Raw genomic sequence first — 13933 nt, forward strand, 5'->3', positions numbered from 1 at the left:
ATGAGTCGTGTGATATTAGACAAATAAAAAGATCACTGAGCTCCTTCATTAGATATTCTGAATTATGTCAGTCAAAAGAAGAAACAAAATGCAAAGCTGCTGATTTATTACCTGTTTCTCAAGATTCAGTGCATTCAGCCTGTCCTGGACATAGCCAGATGAAGATGATGGTACCTCCATGTAGTAAAGCTCCTACGGAGGAAATAAATCCAGCAACTGGATTCTTTCCTGCTGTTACTGAGGATGAGAATCAAATCAGTGTCAGGACTGAACCTGTCACAGCAACACATCTCACTGATGACAACCAATCTGTATCTTCCCTCACCAAAAAGAAGAAGAAGAAGAGAAAATTGTCTAACTTTGTAGAACAAGGTACATCTGAAAATCAAAAAGATAAAGAAACTTCAGGGATAATTGAAAGTGAGGGAATGCACATCGCAAGCAAAACTAGACAGGATTCCACAACAGAAGCTATGGATAATTATTCAGAAACGATTCCGAAAAAAGGAATGGATTTTTTTGTAAAAAAAGATGAGTTTGTCAATTCAGGCAAAAGCGTATGTCCTGAAGATGAGTTCTGTCACCAGGATTCAGTGGAACAAAACGGATTATCATCTAATAAAAAAGCACGAAGTAATAACAACAAGTTAGCCAAGGTAAAACTGAAATCAGGCAAAAGAAATACTGCTGTTTCATCTGCAAAGAGTGAAGATGATCTAACGACAATTGAATCAAACAAGGAATCTGAACACAGTCAGGACACCCTGAGTACTGAGAAAGAAGGCACACGTCTCACAACCAGTTCTTTTGAGCAGACACCTAACTCATCAGTGATTTCAAAGCCATCATTAGAAGTGCCAAAGAATCTTAACTCTGAAAAAGAAAAGAATATTTTGGAAAATTTGTCATCAAAGAAAGAGAAAAAGCAAAAGGAGATGAAGAAAAATCTAAGTAAAGGTTCAAATAGGTTAAATATGTCAGAGAGAGCCATTACACTAGAGGCTCTAAAACAGGAGGATTTCCAAGAGGAGGTTGTTGAGCATTCACTTGAAAACTATATCCAAACTTGGCTGAAAAACTTGTTACCAAAATCTGTCTTACCCCCTATAAATAAAGAAGAGAATGTAGAAAATAATGTCTGTGATTTTCCTAAAGAAAATAGTGACGCTTCTATAGGTAAAGAAACAAGACTTACCACAAGTAAAGCACATGTGACTGGAAAAAAACATCTTGTTGAACATAATCTGACCAAGACAACATTAAAGCCCATTTGTGACTTGGGAACTTTAGAAGAATCAGCCCAGGATTCAAGTGAGAAACAAACTGACTCTTTGATTCATGTCAATACAACTATAGTAGAAGAAGCCAAGTATTCACTAAAGTCAGAATTCCATCATGAAGGCAAGCTACACTTGTTTCATGAAACACATGACAATGATAAAAAGGTATTAGAAGTTGATATCCGAGATACCAATTTATGTCAAAGAAAAAAATCTGAAGTTGCTGTTCAAGTTGATTGCACAATTGTCAATGAGAAAATGGGAACTGATATTCAGAGTAATTGCGTGTCTAGCATGTTGCTGCATGAGCTACAATCGACTTTGCTTGGTCTCCAGAAAGAACATAGTGGATGTATAGGAAAAGCTTGCGGCCTTTCAGATCTTTCTCCTTCAGCTTTTGGTTCTTCCTCCAATGTCCTCCTGGCTTGGCTACTCATACTGAACCTGAGAGACAGTTTGATTGGGACAATCAAAGATGATATGCAAAAAACTACCTGTAGCTGTTCTGAAATATTTACACAGTTACAATTTCTGAAACAAACTACAGTCATAGAAAAGGTTGATGAACTAAAGGCTGCCTTCTCACATTTTCAACAATCAACAGAAAATAACGGATTATACTTTGGAAGGGAACTCAAAAAACAGGACTCCACACATTGCCATGAGAATATGCCCATACCTGAAATTCATAACGGTATACATTTGCATGAAAACGAAAAATCAGTTGAACCTTGTATTCCAAAGGACAGTGTAAATCCTGAAGAAGCTCTAAAATTGACCGGTGAATTAGAAAGCTGTTTGGATATACAGGAAGACCTTTGTAGAGAAACAGAGACCTCAGACTTGAGTGCTTCCAAAGCAGATGGTCAATATGCCAATACTAATTCAAATACCTGTAGCCTTGCATCAGTTATAGAGCCACCTGAAAGAAATGAAAGAATGCCTGAGAGCCTATATGAAAAATATCAAGGTGAAAACAGAGATACATCATTCAGTAATGAAGAGTCAGAAACTTCACTAGAACCTAACTCCACAGTTCATAGTGTAACTTCTAATGATAAAAATCATATTTTGGATCAGGATACTTCTGAATTGGAAGGTGAACAAGATATACATGTTACTACTGATAAAAATGAAGATGAGAAAGTTGTTCCAAAGTCAGCAGGTAATGACAAAAACCCAAATAACCAACTTAAACTAGCTGCTGAAACCTCTGTAGAATATAATAATGAGGATTATTCTGTACAGGAAGACAAGGAAGATGCAGAAACCTGTGAGGAAACCTCTGAAAGGTTATCTACAGTCTCTCCATTGTCATTTTGTTATGAATCAAAGCAAATTACAGAATGTGATATGAGTGAAGGAGAACAGAAAATGCAAATAGAAGAAGTGGAGAACAAAATGTGTTCAGACAATTCTCCATTAAAAAAATGCTTAAAAAGTCCTGCTACTTCAGACTGGTCTGATTACAGACCAGATACTGAAGAGAGTGATCATGAATTTAGAACATCCAGTGATTTGACCAATGAAAGTGGGGAGGAAGCAATACTTGAAAAACATTATAATACTGGTTATGTAAAAAGAACTATTGAGCGACTTTATGGCAAGACGGAAGCTTCATTTAAGCCTGACTTTCACAAAGGATTTCCTTATGTGCCGAAAGTGTTTCAAAAGGATACTGAAGAATTCCTCTCTACAGTGATGGAAAAAACCATTTATTTTTCTCAAGGACCTAGGTCGTGTTCTGCAGAGAAATCGTCACCTTCTTCACTACCATCACAAGAATTTCCAGTAAACATAAACAAAGACAACACTATATCAAGAAGAGAAAATACTTCTTTGCTAACACCACAAACTATTCTTAACAGAGAAGAGACAGATTATACTAATGACCATTCAGGGGAATCGCAACAGCAACATTGTCAACCTAGCATAAGAGCTAATGAAGATGAAGGAATATTGATAGATAAAGGCAAATGGCTTCTCAAAGAAAATCATTTGATAAGAAGATCACCACCTGAACGGCTTGTAATGTATGGTAATATGGATACAACATCAACAGACACAGCCCTTGACAGTGATGATGTTCCATACTCGCACTTTGGCAATCTGAATCAGTACCCAGACCTCAAAGAAATCTCTTCTTCAGAACTTGAAGACATGGCTAAACCTCCAGAAAACTTTTGCAACTACTTCAATATGCCTCGTAATAGTGATTCAGACCCCTTTCAGGATGACTTAAGTATAAAAAGCCAACCTAGCCGCAATGGTAAGGTCGCTTTCCTTCCTCCAGCAAACAAAGAAAAGATCAAACCATCAGTAGTGGCAGGTTCTACTTCCACACATCTTTCCACACAGGCTGATACCAATTTTTCAGCCTTTACATCTGTAGAATTTAGATTGCCTGATAACAAGGTGCATCCATTGGAACAGCCTTTAAATGATGAACCCACACAGCCTCAGCCAACTGATGTCAGTAACCCTAACAGAAGTGCTCTTCAGGAAGAAGATTCCTTGGATAAACTCCATGCTATATGTGGCCAACATTGTCCAATACTGATGGTGACAGTAACACCTATTAATGAGGAACAGAGAGGATATGCCTACCGAAAGGCATCTGATATTGAGAACCAGCTGGGTCCACATTTCTTGGCCAAAAAGAGTGAACATTTACAATGGTCAGGCAAAGATTTAATAAGAGATGAAAATAATCATGTGACTCCGAAGAGTAACTGTATCAGTAAGATTGCCAATAATATTTTTAATAGGTTTTGTACTGATAACACCTTAGATTTTTTTAGTAACTTTGGGATACTTGGATCTTCAACTCTGAAAGACTCAAGCAGTTTAGAGAAGTTACATGTTACAGAGGATATGAATGTAAAACCTGTGGAAGTCAGCAATTGTCAAAATAATCTATCCAAACACATACCCAGTGATCTTGTGATAAGCACAAATAGCGAGCTACCCAACAGAAAGCCAAAAATATGCCAAACCCTAAGAATAAGTCTAATTCATATCGATGGAGAAAAATTTTCTCCCATGTTGGCAGATCCAGCAGAAAACTGTCATTCTGCAACATTTTTGAAGTTTGGCACTTCTTTAAATAACGTTGAACATAATGCCTCTGAAAACCTGAAAAATGAAAATGCCTTTCCTACAGAAGAAGAAGAAAAAGAAGAAGAAGAAGAAGGTTGCTTTTATACAATGGAACATGGAAACACTAAAAATGAGAAAGACTTGTGACAGATCTGGGTATTTATATAACATTAGATTAGTGAAAACATCTTCAGAAAAAAAAATCAAAATAAATTGCTGAATGCCACACCCAGTAAAACTCCCAATGTGACTACAACCCAGACCTAGCTAAATATAAATCACAATTGTATTTTATTGCTGAAATACAGATAATTACTTAGATTTTTGTGGGAACTGAGGTAGGAAGAAAAGCTGTTCTTCTAAGACAGTGATTTCTTGGATAAAAACAGTTTTCCCTTGAAATATTATCTGCTCAGAGATATTAAGTTAGATACCAACCATCTCATTTGTAGAGAAACAACTACTGCTTGTTAGAAGAGAGAACTGAAATTTGAAATACCTGCCTGAGTTCTAAGATGAGATTCCTATATTTCATGACATTTGAGAAAGGGTTTGAGAATTGCCTTTCCGTGGAAATGCTTTTTCCAGAACAAAATCAACTGATATGTTTAATTTGAAATGAAACATAGGAAATATTATTGCAATGCTTGAATACAATGAAAAGTAGGAAACAGAAGCCATGTTAATTTTATAAGATTAACATGATCAAATTGCTATTTCAGGTTTTAAAGGTCAACTTCAGAATATTTGTGTGAGTAAAGAGATCTTTCAGTCTGAATATAGGATCATATAGACCCCAAATGAAGTTTGCCTTTTTTACCCAGAGGATGCTAAAAAAGAAAAGTATTTACTGCTGCTGGGAATACTCTTAAAATTGTTCTAAATAAACTGCAGGTTTTAGTTGTGTGTTCTTCTTTACCCTCTCTACTTCAAAGGTGGTCTGTGTCTTTTTTATTTGGTTGGGGTTTTTTTTGTAAATATGTTGTATTGTGAGAATCTAAGGCATAAGTAATATGTTTCAGGATCTTTTAATGTGTTATTAGAATTATTTTGGATTCCTGTTTACAGCATTTTTTAATATTATGTGTGTGTAGTAAGCACTTATATATAGTTTACAATTTTCAGTAAATTATTTTAAATCTAAAATTGGAAAATATTCAATGTGTGTTGTGAATAGGCAGAATATTTCGGGGTTTTTGGTTAGATTTTAATCCTTAACACTTCATAGTCCCTTGCTTCAACATCAATGAAGTCAGAGACACACCTGAAGGAGAATGGTGCTATTTTTCAGTTACAGAATGAGAATTTGGCTATTCTGTACTCTTGGAGGCTGTGTCTAGACTAACTGGCATGTACCTGCTGGGATAAGCCCTGGATCATGATCTAGTTAAAGGCTGACACAAATCCCAGAGGCTTTGATTATCTCCTTGTGGGACAAAAGGTATGTGGAGGGGAAGTAGAAGTTGGATCTGGAGCAAAAGGGGTTTGCAGTACAGGTGGGAACCCTAGAAGCACTCTTCAATTCTTTTTAGAAGTCCAGTGGCAGATATATTTCTCCATAAATAACTGGTACATTTTTGTTGTTTGAAGCAATGTATACTACATAATAAACTAATATTAAAACCCTAAAGCAACATATATTGTCTAATATATTTCACACCAAATAGCTGTGTGTTATTTCCTATGCTGGCCTTGTTTCTGGTGTCCTTCCTTCCATCTTCACAGCTTTTGGCTTCCTCCTTCGCACGTTTTCGAACTGCTCCAAGTGGAGAGTACCAATGGTATTTTTTCATCCTTTTGTATGTCAATGCAGAAATAAAACCTATGTTTGGAAAATTGTGTGAGCCGGCACAGGCAGGACACAGGAACAACCACAAAACCCTGGGTGAAGTGCAAAGTTTAACACTGCCCCCACAGCAGGGCAGGAACCTCGAGCATGTTCGATAGGGTGCCTCTGAATCCATCACAGACCTATACTATCTGAACACAGACATTCTACTCGTCAGTCACACAAGAACAGATCACAATTAGCATGATACATGTGTTTTTCTACACCACCTCTCAGCTGAAAGTCACTGGAGCATGGTTCCGATCCTCCTTGCCAATCTTCCATTACCTTCCCACAAAAATGAAGCTCAAAATTACTAAAATTTAACTAAATGCCATATAGCTTTCTGAGTACTAGGCTTCTATCCTGTGAATAATGTCTAAATATTAGGTGGGAGAATTAAGAACTATACATATATATGTCTCCATCACTTGCAGTCTTCCTGCTGGATTCACGGCACCCTGTGCTGCGCTCACAGTACCGTAACTTTTTCTTATCAAGATTCAAGAACCTTTAATCAGGTGCTTATTACAGGGTTACTGAAAAAACTAAGCACTCGAAAGGCGAGATGTGAGGTACCTACAATAGCAGATACCACAGCGAGTGCTGAAATGATTGTCATCGTAACTGAAAGACTCGCTTCTGATTTCAGTGTGTTAAGTGAAAGAGAAGGAATGAAATGGTGACCTCAGAGCAGGACAAAAGGTTGACAGTGAGATGTACCATACTGTCTTAGGGTTTATATGTTCATTAATCGTTCAGGGAAGATATAGGATATTAAGCAGATGAGATATGCAGATAAAATAAAAATTTAATTAAGTAAGTTTGGAGAAGGCTGAAGAGGGAACCTCATAATGCTGGTGACTAGAGCAACATACTGATTGCCAAGGGAAAAACACCGTGAGGAGTAGTATGAGCTGCTGTATAAAGGTAGTTTAATTCTGCAAATTAACTGGAAAAACAGAGTCTTTCTGAACACGTCAGGATAAAATACAAGCATATTAAATAATGTGTAAAGAACATCATAGAAAACAATTCAGCAGGCATTAAAGGGCTTTGTGTAGATTATGCTGTTTTTCTGGAAAGAATTCAGGTTTTGTGTTGCCTGTATTACAAAAGAAACAGCTGACATAACATATAGATCACAGTCCCAGGAAGTTTCAGTTTATCTAGTTTAGCCTCCTGTTAGAAAGAATCCACTCAATTAGGTAAGTAACTCCATTTAATTACTAACTATCGTTTAAAAACTTGTTATTTATAGTTGTCACAGCTTCCACTGGAGGGATGTTCTAGAACTTGAGTTCTTCTTCAGATGTCTGTCTTCACTGTCTTCTAATTTCTGTCCTAAGCTTAGTCATGGTTCGTTCATATACATGTCCCAAAGCCAACATTGTCATTTACTTAGATACATCTTTTTCCTCCTTGATATCCATCAACAAAATCAGACATTCTCTCAACTTTTTCTCCTACATAAACATTTTCTCCATTTCCTCTGATCATCATGGATGCCTTTCACCAGACCTTTTCCAGTTTCAATAAACCAGAATTTTATGCAGTATTTAAAAGATTGTTTCTCTGAACTCTGGGATACCGACAGTAGATTTCTCTGCTTAGGAATCTCTCTCCTGGTGTGTCTCACAGTCACCTTGATGACTCACTCCTTCTCTATTTTTTTGAAGTTATAAATTCCCTGTTCATAGCATTAACTTTTGGTAGTATTTTTCAAATGCATTTCCTTGCACTTTACACTGTTATGTATTACCCCTTTTCTACTGCTCTGGATTTTCTGAACTTCTTATACGTTGACAATTCCTAGCAACTGTGTTACAGAAATTACCTACTCTGTGCAGTAGATTGATGAAAATACGAAATCCAGATAAACTCCAACACCGATTGGAGAAACTTGAAAGTATCCCTGTAAATTCATGCTTCTAATTTCTGCACAAATTTATAATTTCCCATTTAGCTAGTTATTTTCTTACTCTACAGTCTTGCACAAATCCACTTCTCCGTTTTAGCTACTGATTTCTCATACAGTGCTTGGATAGATTAGAGCTACTGTAATTTCCTTGTCTAGAAAGATGCATTCTCACCATCATGGAGGAGATTGGGTACTTGAACAATGCACGTCTGGATACATAGTCCCATGTATCTTCAGTAAACTGATGCTGGTAATCTTTTTTTCTCTTTGGCTGCATATATCTGGAGATAGGTGTCCACTCCTTTAAAATTTGTTCGCAAATATTACCTAGTATTGCTTTGGTGTAAGATACATGGGCTTTAGTGCCTCTGTGCACTCTTCATCCCATTCTGCTTTTCCACTTTAAATTTCCCATTGCAAAGCCTATTCTTGTCAATTGTGCTGACATTTTCCAACCATTGTATGTCACCGTTCTTACTAAAAAGAAAAAAAAAGAAAAAGAGGGAGTTTTCACTTTATTGCAAAATACTTAGTGTTCTCACATTCAGCACATAGTGTACTAGTCCTTTCCTTATTCTCTTTTAATGAGTATGGTTAAATGACCTTTTTACTAGTTTGTTTTATTTTCCTTTACTATACCTCGCTTTTCAGTTCAATTGACTTCATTAACCTCTTCCCTTATTTTTGAAAATTCGCTATTTTTAAATCAAAGGTGTTCTGGACTAATTTTACTGTGAGCGATTATAAATATTGAGGGATTAAAAAAAGTATTAATCATATAATAATCTAATTCAATAACAGCCAAGACTAACATTTCATCTAAATACGGTATTTTCTGTTTTTTTTTTTTTTTCTTCCGTCAATATCTCACAAATAAATGTCCAAACAGATGTCATTGTCAGTTCATGACAGGCTTATATAGAAAATGGTTACATAGCACAGAAGTTATTTGGTATCTTTACTACCCTTGACCTGAAAAAAAATGGACAAACAGATCTTCTGCTGTCTTTGCAGTGAATATTCACACATGGGTAGAGGTGAAGACTGGAAACTATTAACTGGAAAAGCTCCAAGAGGCTAAAAACAGTGTATTGGAGAAGAAAGAATTGCACAGTGATCTACAGTTATCACTGCTATTTCTAGTGTGAAAACATAATTTCCCTAGTCCTCAAATAATATTCTGCTACGGAAAGGTTGGGAGTGAGGATGTTTTCTGAATATTCCTTCCTGTTATCAGCCATCCCTCAGTGATACCATTTCCCTTCATTCCATCCCATTGATACTCAGCTTTCATGAAACCAAAGCCTAAATCCAAATTCCTGGTCTTGATAGTTATGAAATTTAGCCATGGAAAGAGTATTGGTATCTCAGGGTATAATGCCAACGCTGCAATGCAAGAAGATGTTGGGAATCCTTCAGGGGATTCCAAACAAGCTGTTACATCTGCGTGGCCCATCACACCTTTGGAGAGATACAGATACTTTCTTTGAGAGGTCTCGTTCAACAGAGCTAATTTGTTTTGAGAGACTCTTATTCTTGAAGTGATGAGTTTGTAATTCCAGAGCTAGCTTGTTGAGAGGCTGCACAACTGTAATGAGGCAGCACTGCATCGGGCAGAGCTGATATATCCCACGTAAACAGAAAACCACATTTCATACTATTTAATAAAATATTTTAAAACTGTGTTTGAAAAGTGATCTATGTTCATGCCAATTTGACTTTGTCATATGGCATATGCAGAGTAAAAGATGTGAATACAACCTGACATTTCTTGATCTTTGCTAGCCCAACATAGCAAACTCAATATTTTTGTCTGCTGCAATTTTGTGCAATATGTATTTCTGTATTCCTTGACACGATATTATTTAGAATTTTGATTACTGAAATCCATTTTGCTTAAGAATCTTGAGTTTAAGTAATTCAGTGAGTCTTTTTATCTTTTGATAGCTAGGAAATGGAAGGTGTCAGTCTTCACCAGCGATATACCATCTGCAGGAACAAGCTCAAAGGTTTATATTACATTATATGGGGATCACAGCAGTTCGGGGCCTATTTTTCTTGATGGAGAGGACGGAAAATTATTTCAGAGAGGCAATGAAGACATCTTCACAGTAAGTGATATGTATATATTCATTGTGTTGCCCTCTTGTATCCTGCCAGATTGCATGACATTTCAAAATCTATGTGATGAAAAGGCAGGTTTTTTGTATGGCACATATATCTGGAAACAAGAAACAGGACTTACATGTAGAACTATATTTAGTATCCTTTCCCACTCACCTATCTGATTTGATTCAACATATTTCTTGTCTCTTTAAGAAGAACTACTAGTTAATTTACATAGTCCCCAAGAAAATACCAAGAAATATAGGACAACAGATATTTGCTTATTATTGAAATTTAAAATGGGATCACAATATTAAAAAAATAAATGAGAAAGTGAAGAAATATAGTATGGAGTAAATTTTAAACTTTGTTGAATACCTGCTGGTTTATTTAAATTATGGCAATTTTTGTACCTAGAGTAAAGTCTGTCTATCTGAAGATGCTTCTGCTCCTAGTTATACAAGCGAGTTTCTCCCCTATCATTCTTGCACTATGGTGATTTAAGTGAGAAGAGGGCTCCTATCAAAAGTTGTATATTTTGAGCGTGTATATGGGATTGTCAGTGGGTGTGTCTAGCAGGTGCCAGCTATAGGGCCACATGGTGAACAGGTGCTTCCATCGTTAGCATCCAGCAGAGCAGGTGCTCTTCTGAGAAAAGGTATTTGATAGCAGCATTGATAAAGAGCACACCTTTTCCACAGTAGCCTTAGAGCTGCTTGGGATGTAGGAAAAGCAGCTCTCAGCCCTCTTCAGCCTGAGGGAGTTTCTTGGAAGAATTCAGCACCTCTAATAGTATGTCTGTGATATAAAAAAAAAAAACAAAACAACCCAGATGTAAGATTGAAAGGAGTAGATAAAGGTGCCTGACAGATAAAAATACCCTCTTAACAATAGATGTTAGCTCTGTTTCCTGCTCCTGTTATTGCAATTGATTACATTTCCAATGACTTTTAAATGAAGAATATGGAGGCATTCCCTGGTTTGGGACCTACGATTCCCCTCTTGGGTGAGTATCCATTGCCTTGAATACAATTAGGTGAGCCTAGTCTGAAATGTGCCTCTCTGCTTGTGCTGTGTTCTAGATCTCAGCTAACTCTGGTCTGCCTTCGCTGCTCTGTCTCTTTATTGTTTATAACACTGAGTGCAGGGAAGCTCATGATACAGGGAACTTGGTTCACACCCACCTCTACAACGTAGATGAAAACAAATTCTACAGAAACCAATAGAAGGACAGCAAATCCAGCCTGCATAATAATAATAATAAAAAAAAAGGATACAGCAAGGAGGGAAGACGCTCACGGTGTGTTTCCAGTTCCTTGAAGATAAGCTTTCTATATGTACACTTAAGTCCATAACTAGTTTTCTGGAATAACCTTCACACTAAGTTATTCCCTCAGCACCCTGTTATCTGTACTGGACACACTCATCCAGCCTGCTCGAGAGCTAATCTTTCAAATACAGATTTTAATGTTGATTTAATTGAAATTATTTGCAAAAAGGAACATCAAAGCTGAACACAGTTGTTTCTTAAATTGTAAGGCATACCCTCCTGGAGGGGCAGGGAGAAACTCAGAGGTGTGTGTTAGGTGCTTGGGAGAGAGAAACCAGTTTGTATCGGTCAGTGGTAGAGTTGCTAAACTAAGACAGATTTTAGCGTCAAGACACTTTTGCTTTTTAGTCATATATACAGTCTGTACTAATGTGCCACTGAGGCCAATATTCAGTGGGGAACAAAATAGCTACAGCAACATCCTGAAGCAATTTAAATGGGGTTGGCAGGCCAACAGATTTTTTTTTTTTTTTAGGGTTGTCCTTTGAAAGAGACAAGGTTCTAATGATTATCAGGAGAAAAATATTTTGGAAACACTTGTTTAACTATCAGAATATTTAATTCCTCTAAACAAAAATGTCACAGAACAGTTGCTAAATGAATTTGTGTTGTGTGTCGTTTTGTTTTAACAACTGTTCTGAGTTTCATCAGTTGTGTTTCTTTTTCAGGTTAACACTGGAAACATAGGACATCTCTACAAAATACGCATAGGGCATACAAATTCAGGAAACTCCCCTGCCTGGCACTGTGAAGAGGTAAAAGCAGTGAGAAAGAATATTATCTTTCCAAAAGCAGTCACTAGGACAATGGAGTCAAAACATGAATCAGAACATATCCCTGGAATAAGCATATTAGCCTAATGAAATGCTTGCAGCTTCATTTAAGAGATTATTTAGGAAGCTGTGTTTTTATGTGGAATTAAAGGCAGCTTGCAAAGTCTTGGCTGTTTGCAGTTTAGTGAGAGCTGTACATTATGTTTCCTTAAAAAGGGCTGGCTGGGCAGGAGGGAAAACTGCTTAACTCAGCTGCTGTAGTCTCTTCTACAGTCTTTGCATGCTGCAGCGTCTAGACATTGCAGAAAGCAAGACGGCAGCTGAACTCAGTCTAGCCAAGTCCTCCTCAGATCTGTGGCCGATGACGGGTCCTTATGCACAGCACCAGAGCTACATTGCAAATGTTTCTAGTTCTGTGTCTCTGAAGAGAAAAGGCAATAAGGGGTTCTTTCCCCTCCTTATTAAAAAAAAAAAACGATCTTGATGCAGATAAAGCAAAGAGAATAAGCCACTTCTGTTTCAAACTTCAGTTGTGAAGCATGATATATAGGTTACTGGACTGGAAATGAAAGGATCTGTCTTTTATCCGTAACATCAGTGATGTACTATGTGTGCCAATGGTATGCTATGCGTGCCTGTAACACTTGCCTCTTTGTGCCAGCGTTTCTTGTCCGTCAGTTAAGAGATAGTAGTTTATGAAAGGCGTTAGGAGCTGCTGGTAAAGCCATTGTTATAATTGTACTTCAGGGTAAATCTGGATCTATCTAATGCAAAGTGACCACTGAAGTTAAATATTCACTGATCAATGTTCAAATTCTGTGGTTATTTGATACTTGTTTGAAACTGGTTGGTTTTGTCTGGGACAGAAATGCAGAAAGAAGCCCAAGTAAGGCCTGGGCAGTGTTATACTGAAGTTTAGGTCAGATCCTGTGAGTTCCTACCTCTAACCAATGCATGTCTACATTGAAACACTCTCACTGGTGGTATCACTAAGAGGTTTCATGCTAGAGTTATAGGGATTATATCTCTCTGAATTCAGGTGAGGACTGACTGATTATGAAGCCTAGGTACTGCTTTCTAGCTATGCCTTGTTTTGGGGAATCTTGGAGTCAGAGTATCATCTAAGATACCTTTTTCTTCTTTTCCTTGCTAATTTTCTTTTCATAAATGTGAGAGTGGAAGCAGTGAAAGGGTGGAAAACACAGCTTTGAGCTGTGAGACCGAGGGACAGGTTGCCAGCAATTTCTAAAGCGTATCTGAGTTGAGAAGCTAGGAGAGGACAGCAGGTTTTCTCTTAGAGAAGAGGTTCATTTGTATGCTTAGTCTTGGTATTAGAAGTTTTGGTTATCATAAAATATGACTCAACAAATGGACCTGTGCAGATTTGTTGTACACTGTCCTTCATGAACAGAGGCTACGCTGCATTCTTTGTGTGAGACACCCATTGAAACTGAGAGATTGAAGAAGTCTGATGAGAAGCTGAACATGAGCCGGCAGTGTGCGCTGGCAGCCCAGAAACCACCCGTGTCCTGGGGGCATCAAAAGCAGTGTGACCAGCAGGTGGAGGGAGGTGATTCTCCCCCTCTGCTCTGCTCT

The 13933-nt window shown here is 37.4% G+C and overlaps 2 protein-coding genes across 2 annotated transcripts in view; both read left to right on the forward strand.

Annotated features, from left to right (window-relative positions):
* Positions 1–11460, forward strand: part of RP1 (retinitis pigmentosa 1 (autosomal dominant)) — a 17582-nt gene extending 6122 nt beyond the window's left edge. The window contains exons 5-9 of the mRNA XM_010078559.1: positions 124–646; positions 968–1124; positions 1254–4020; positions 10076–10239; positions 11317–11460. Coding sequence (XP_010076861.1) covers positions 124–646; positions 968–1124; positions 1254–4020; positions 10076–10239; positions 11317–11460 — 3755 coding nt within the window. The remainder of the gene's footprint in view (positions 1–123; positions 647–967; positions 1125–1253; positions 4021–10075; positions 10240–11316) is intronic.
* Positions 11461–12698: 1238 nt separating this feature from the next.
* LOC104465495 overlaps positions 12699–13933 on the forward strand; it is an 18009-nt gene continuing 16774 nt past the window's right edge. Inside the window, exon 1 of the mRNA XM_010078560.1 lies at positions 12699–12771. Within this exon, the coding sequence (XP_010076862.1) occupies positions 12699–12771 (73 nt within the window). The remainder of the gene's footprint in view (positions 12772–13933) is intronic.

Source organism: Pterocles gutturalis, unplaced genomic scaffold (assembly GCF_000699245.1).
Source record: "Pterocles gutturalis isolate BGI_N339 unplaced genomic scaffold, ASM69924v1 scaffold6073, whole genome shotgun sequence".
NCBI lineage: Eukaryota > Metazoa > Chordata > Aves > Pterocliformes > Pteroclidae > Pterocles > Pterocles gutturalis.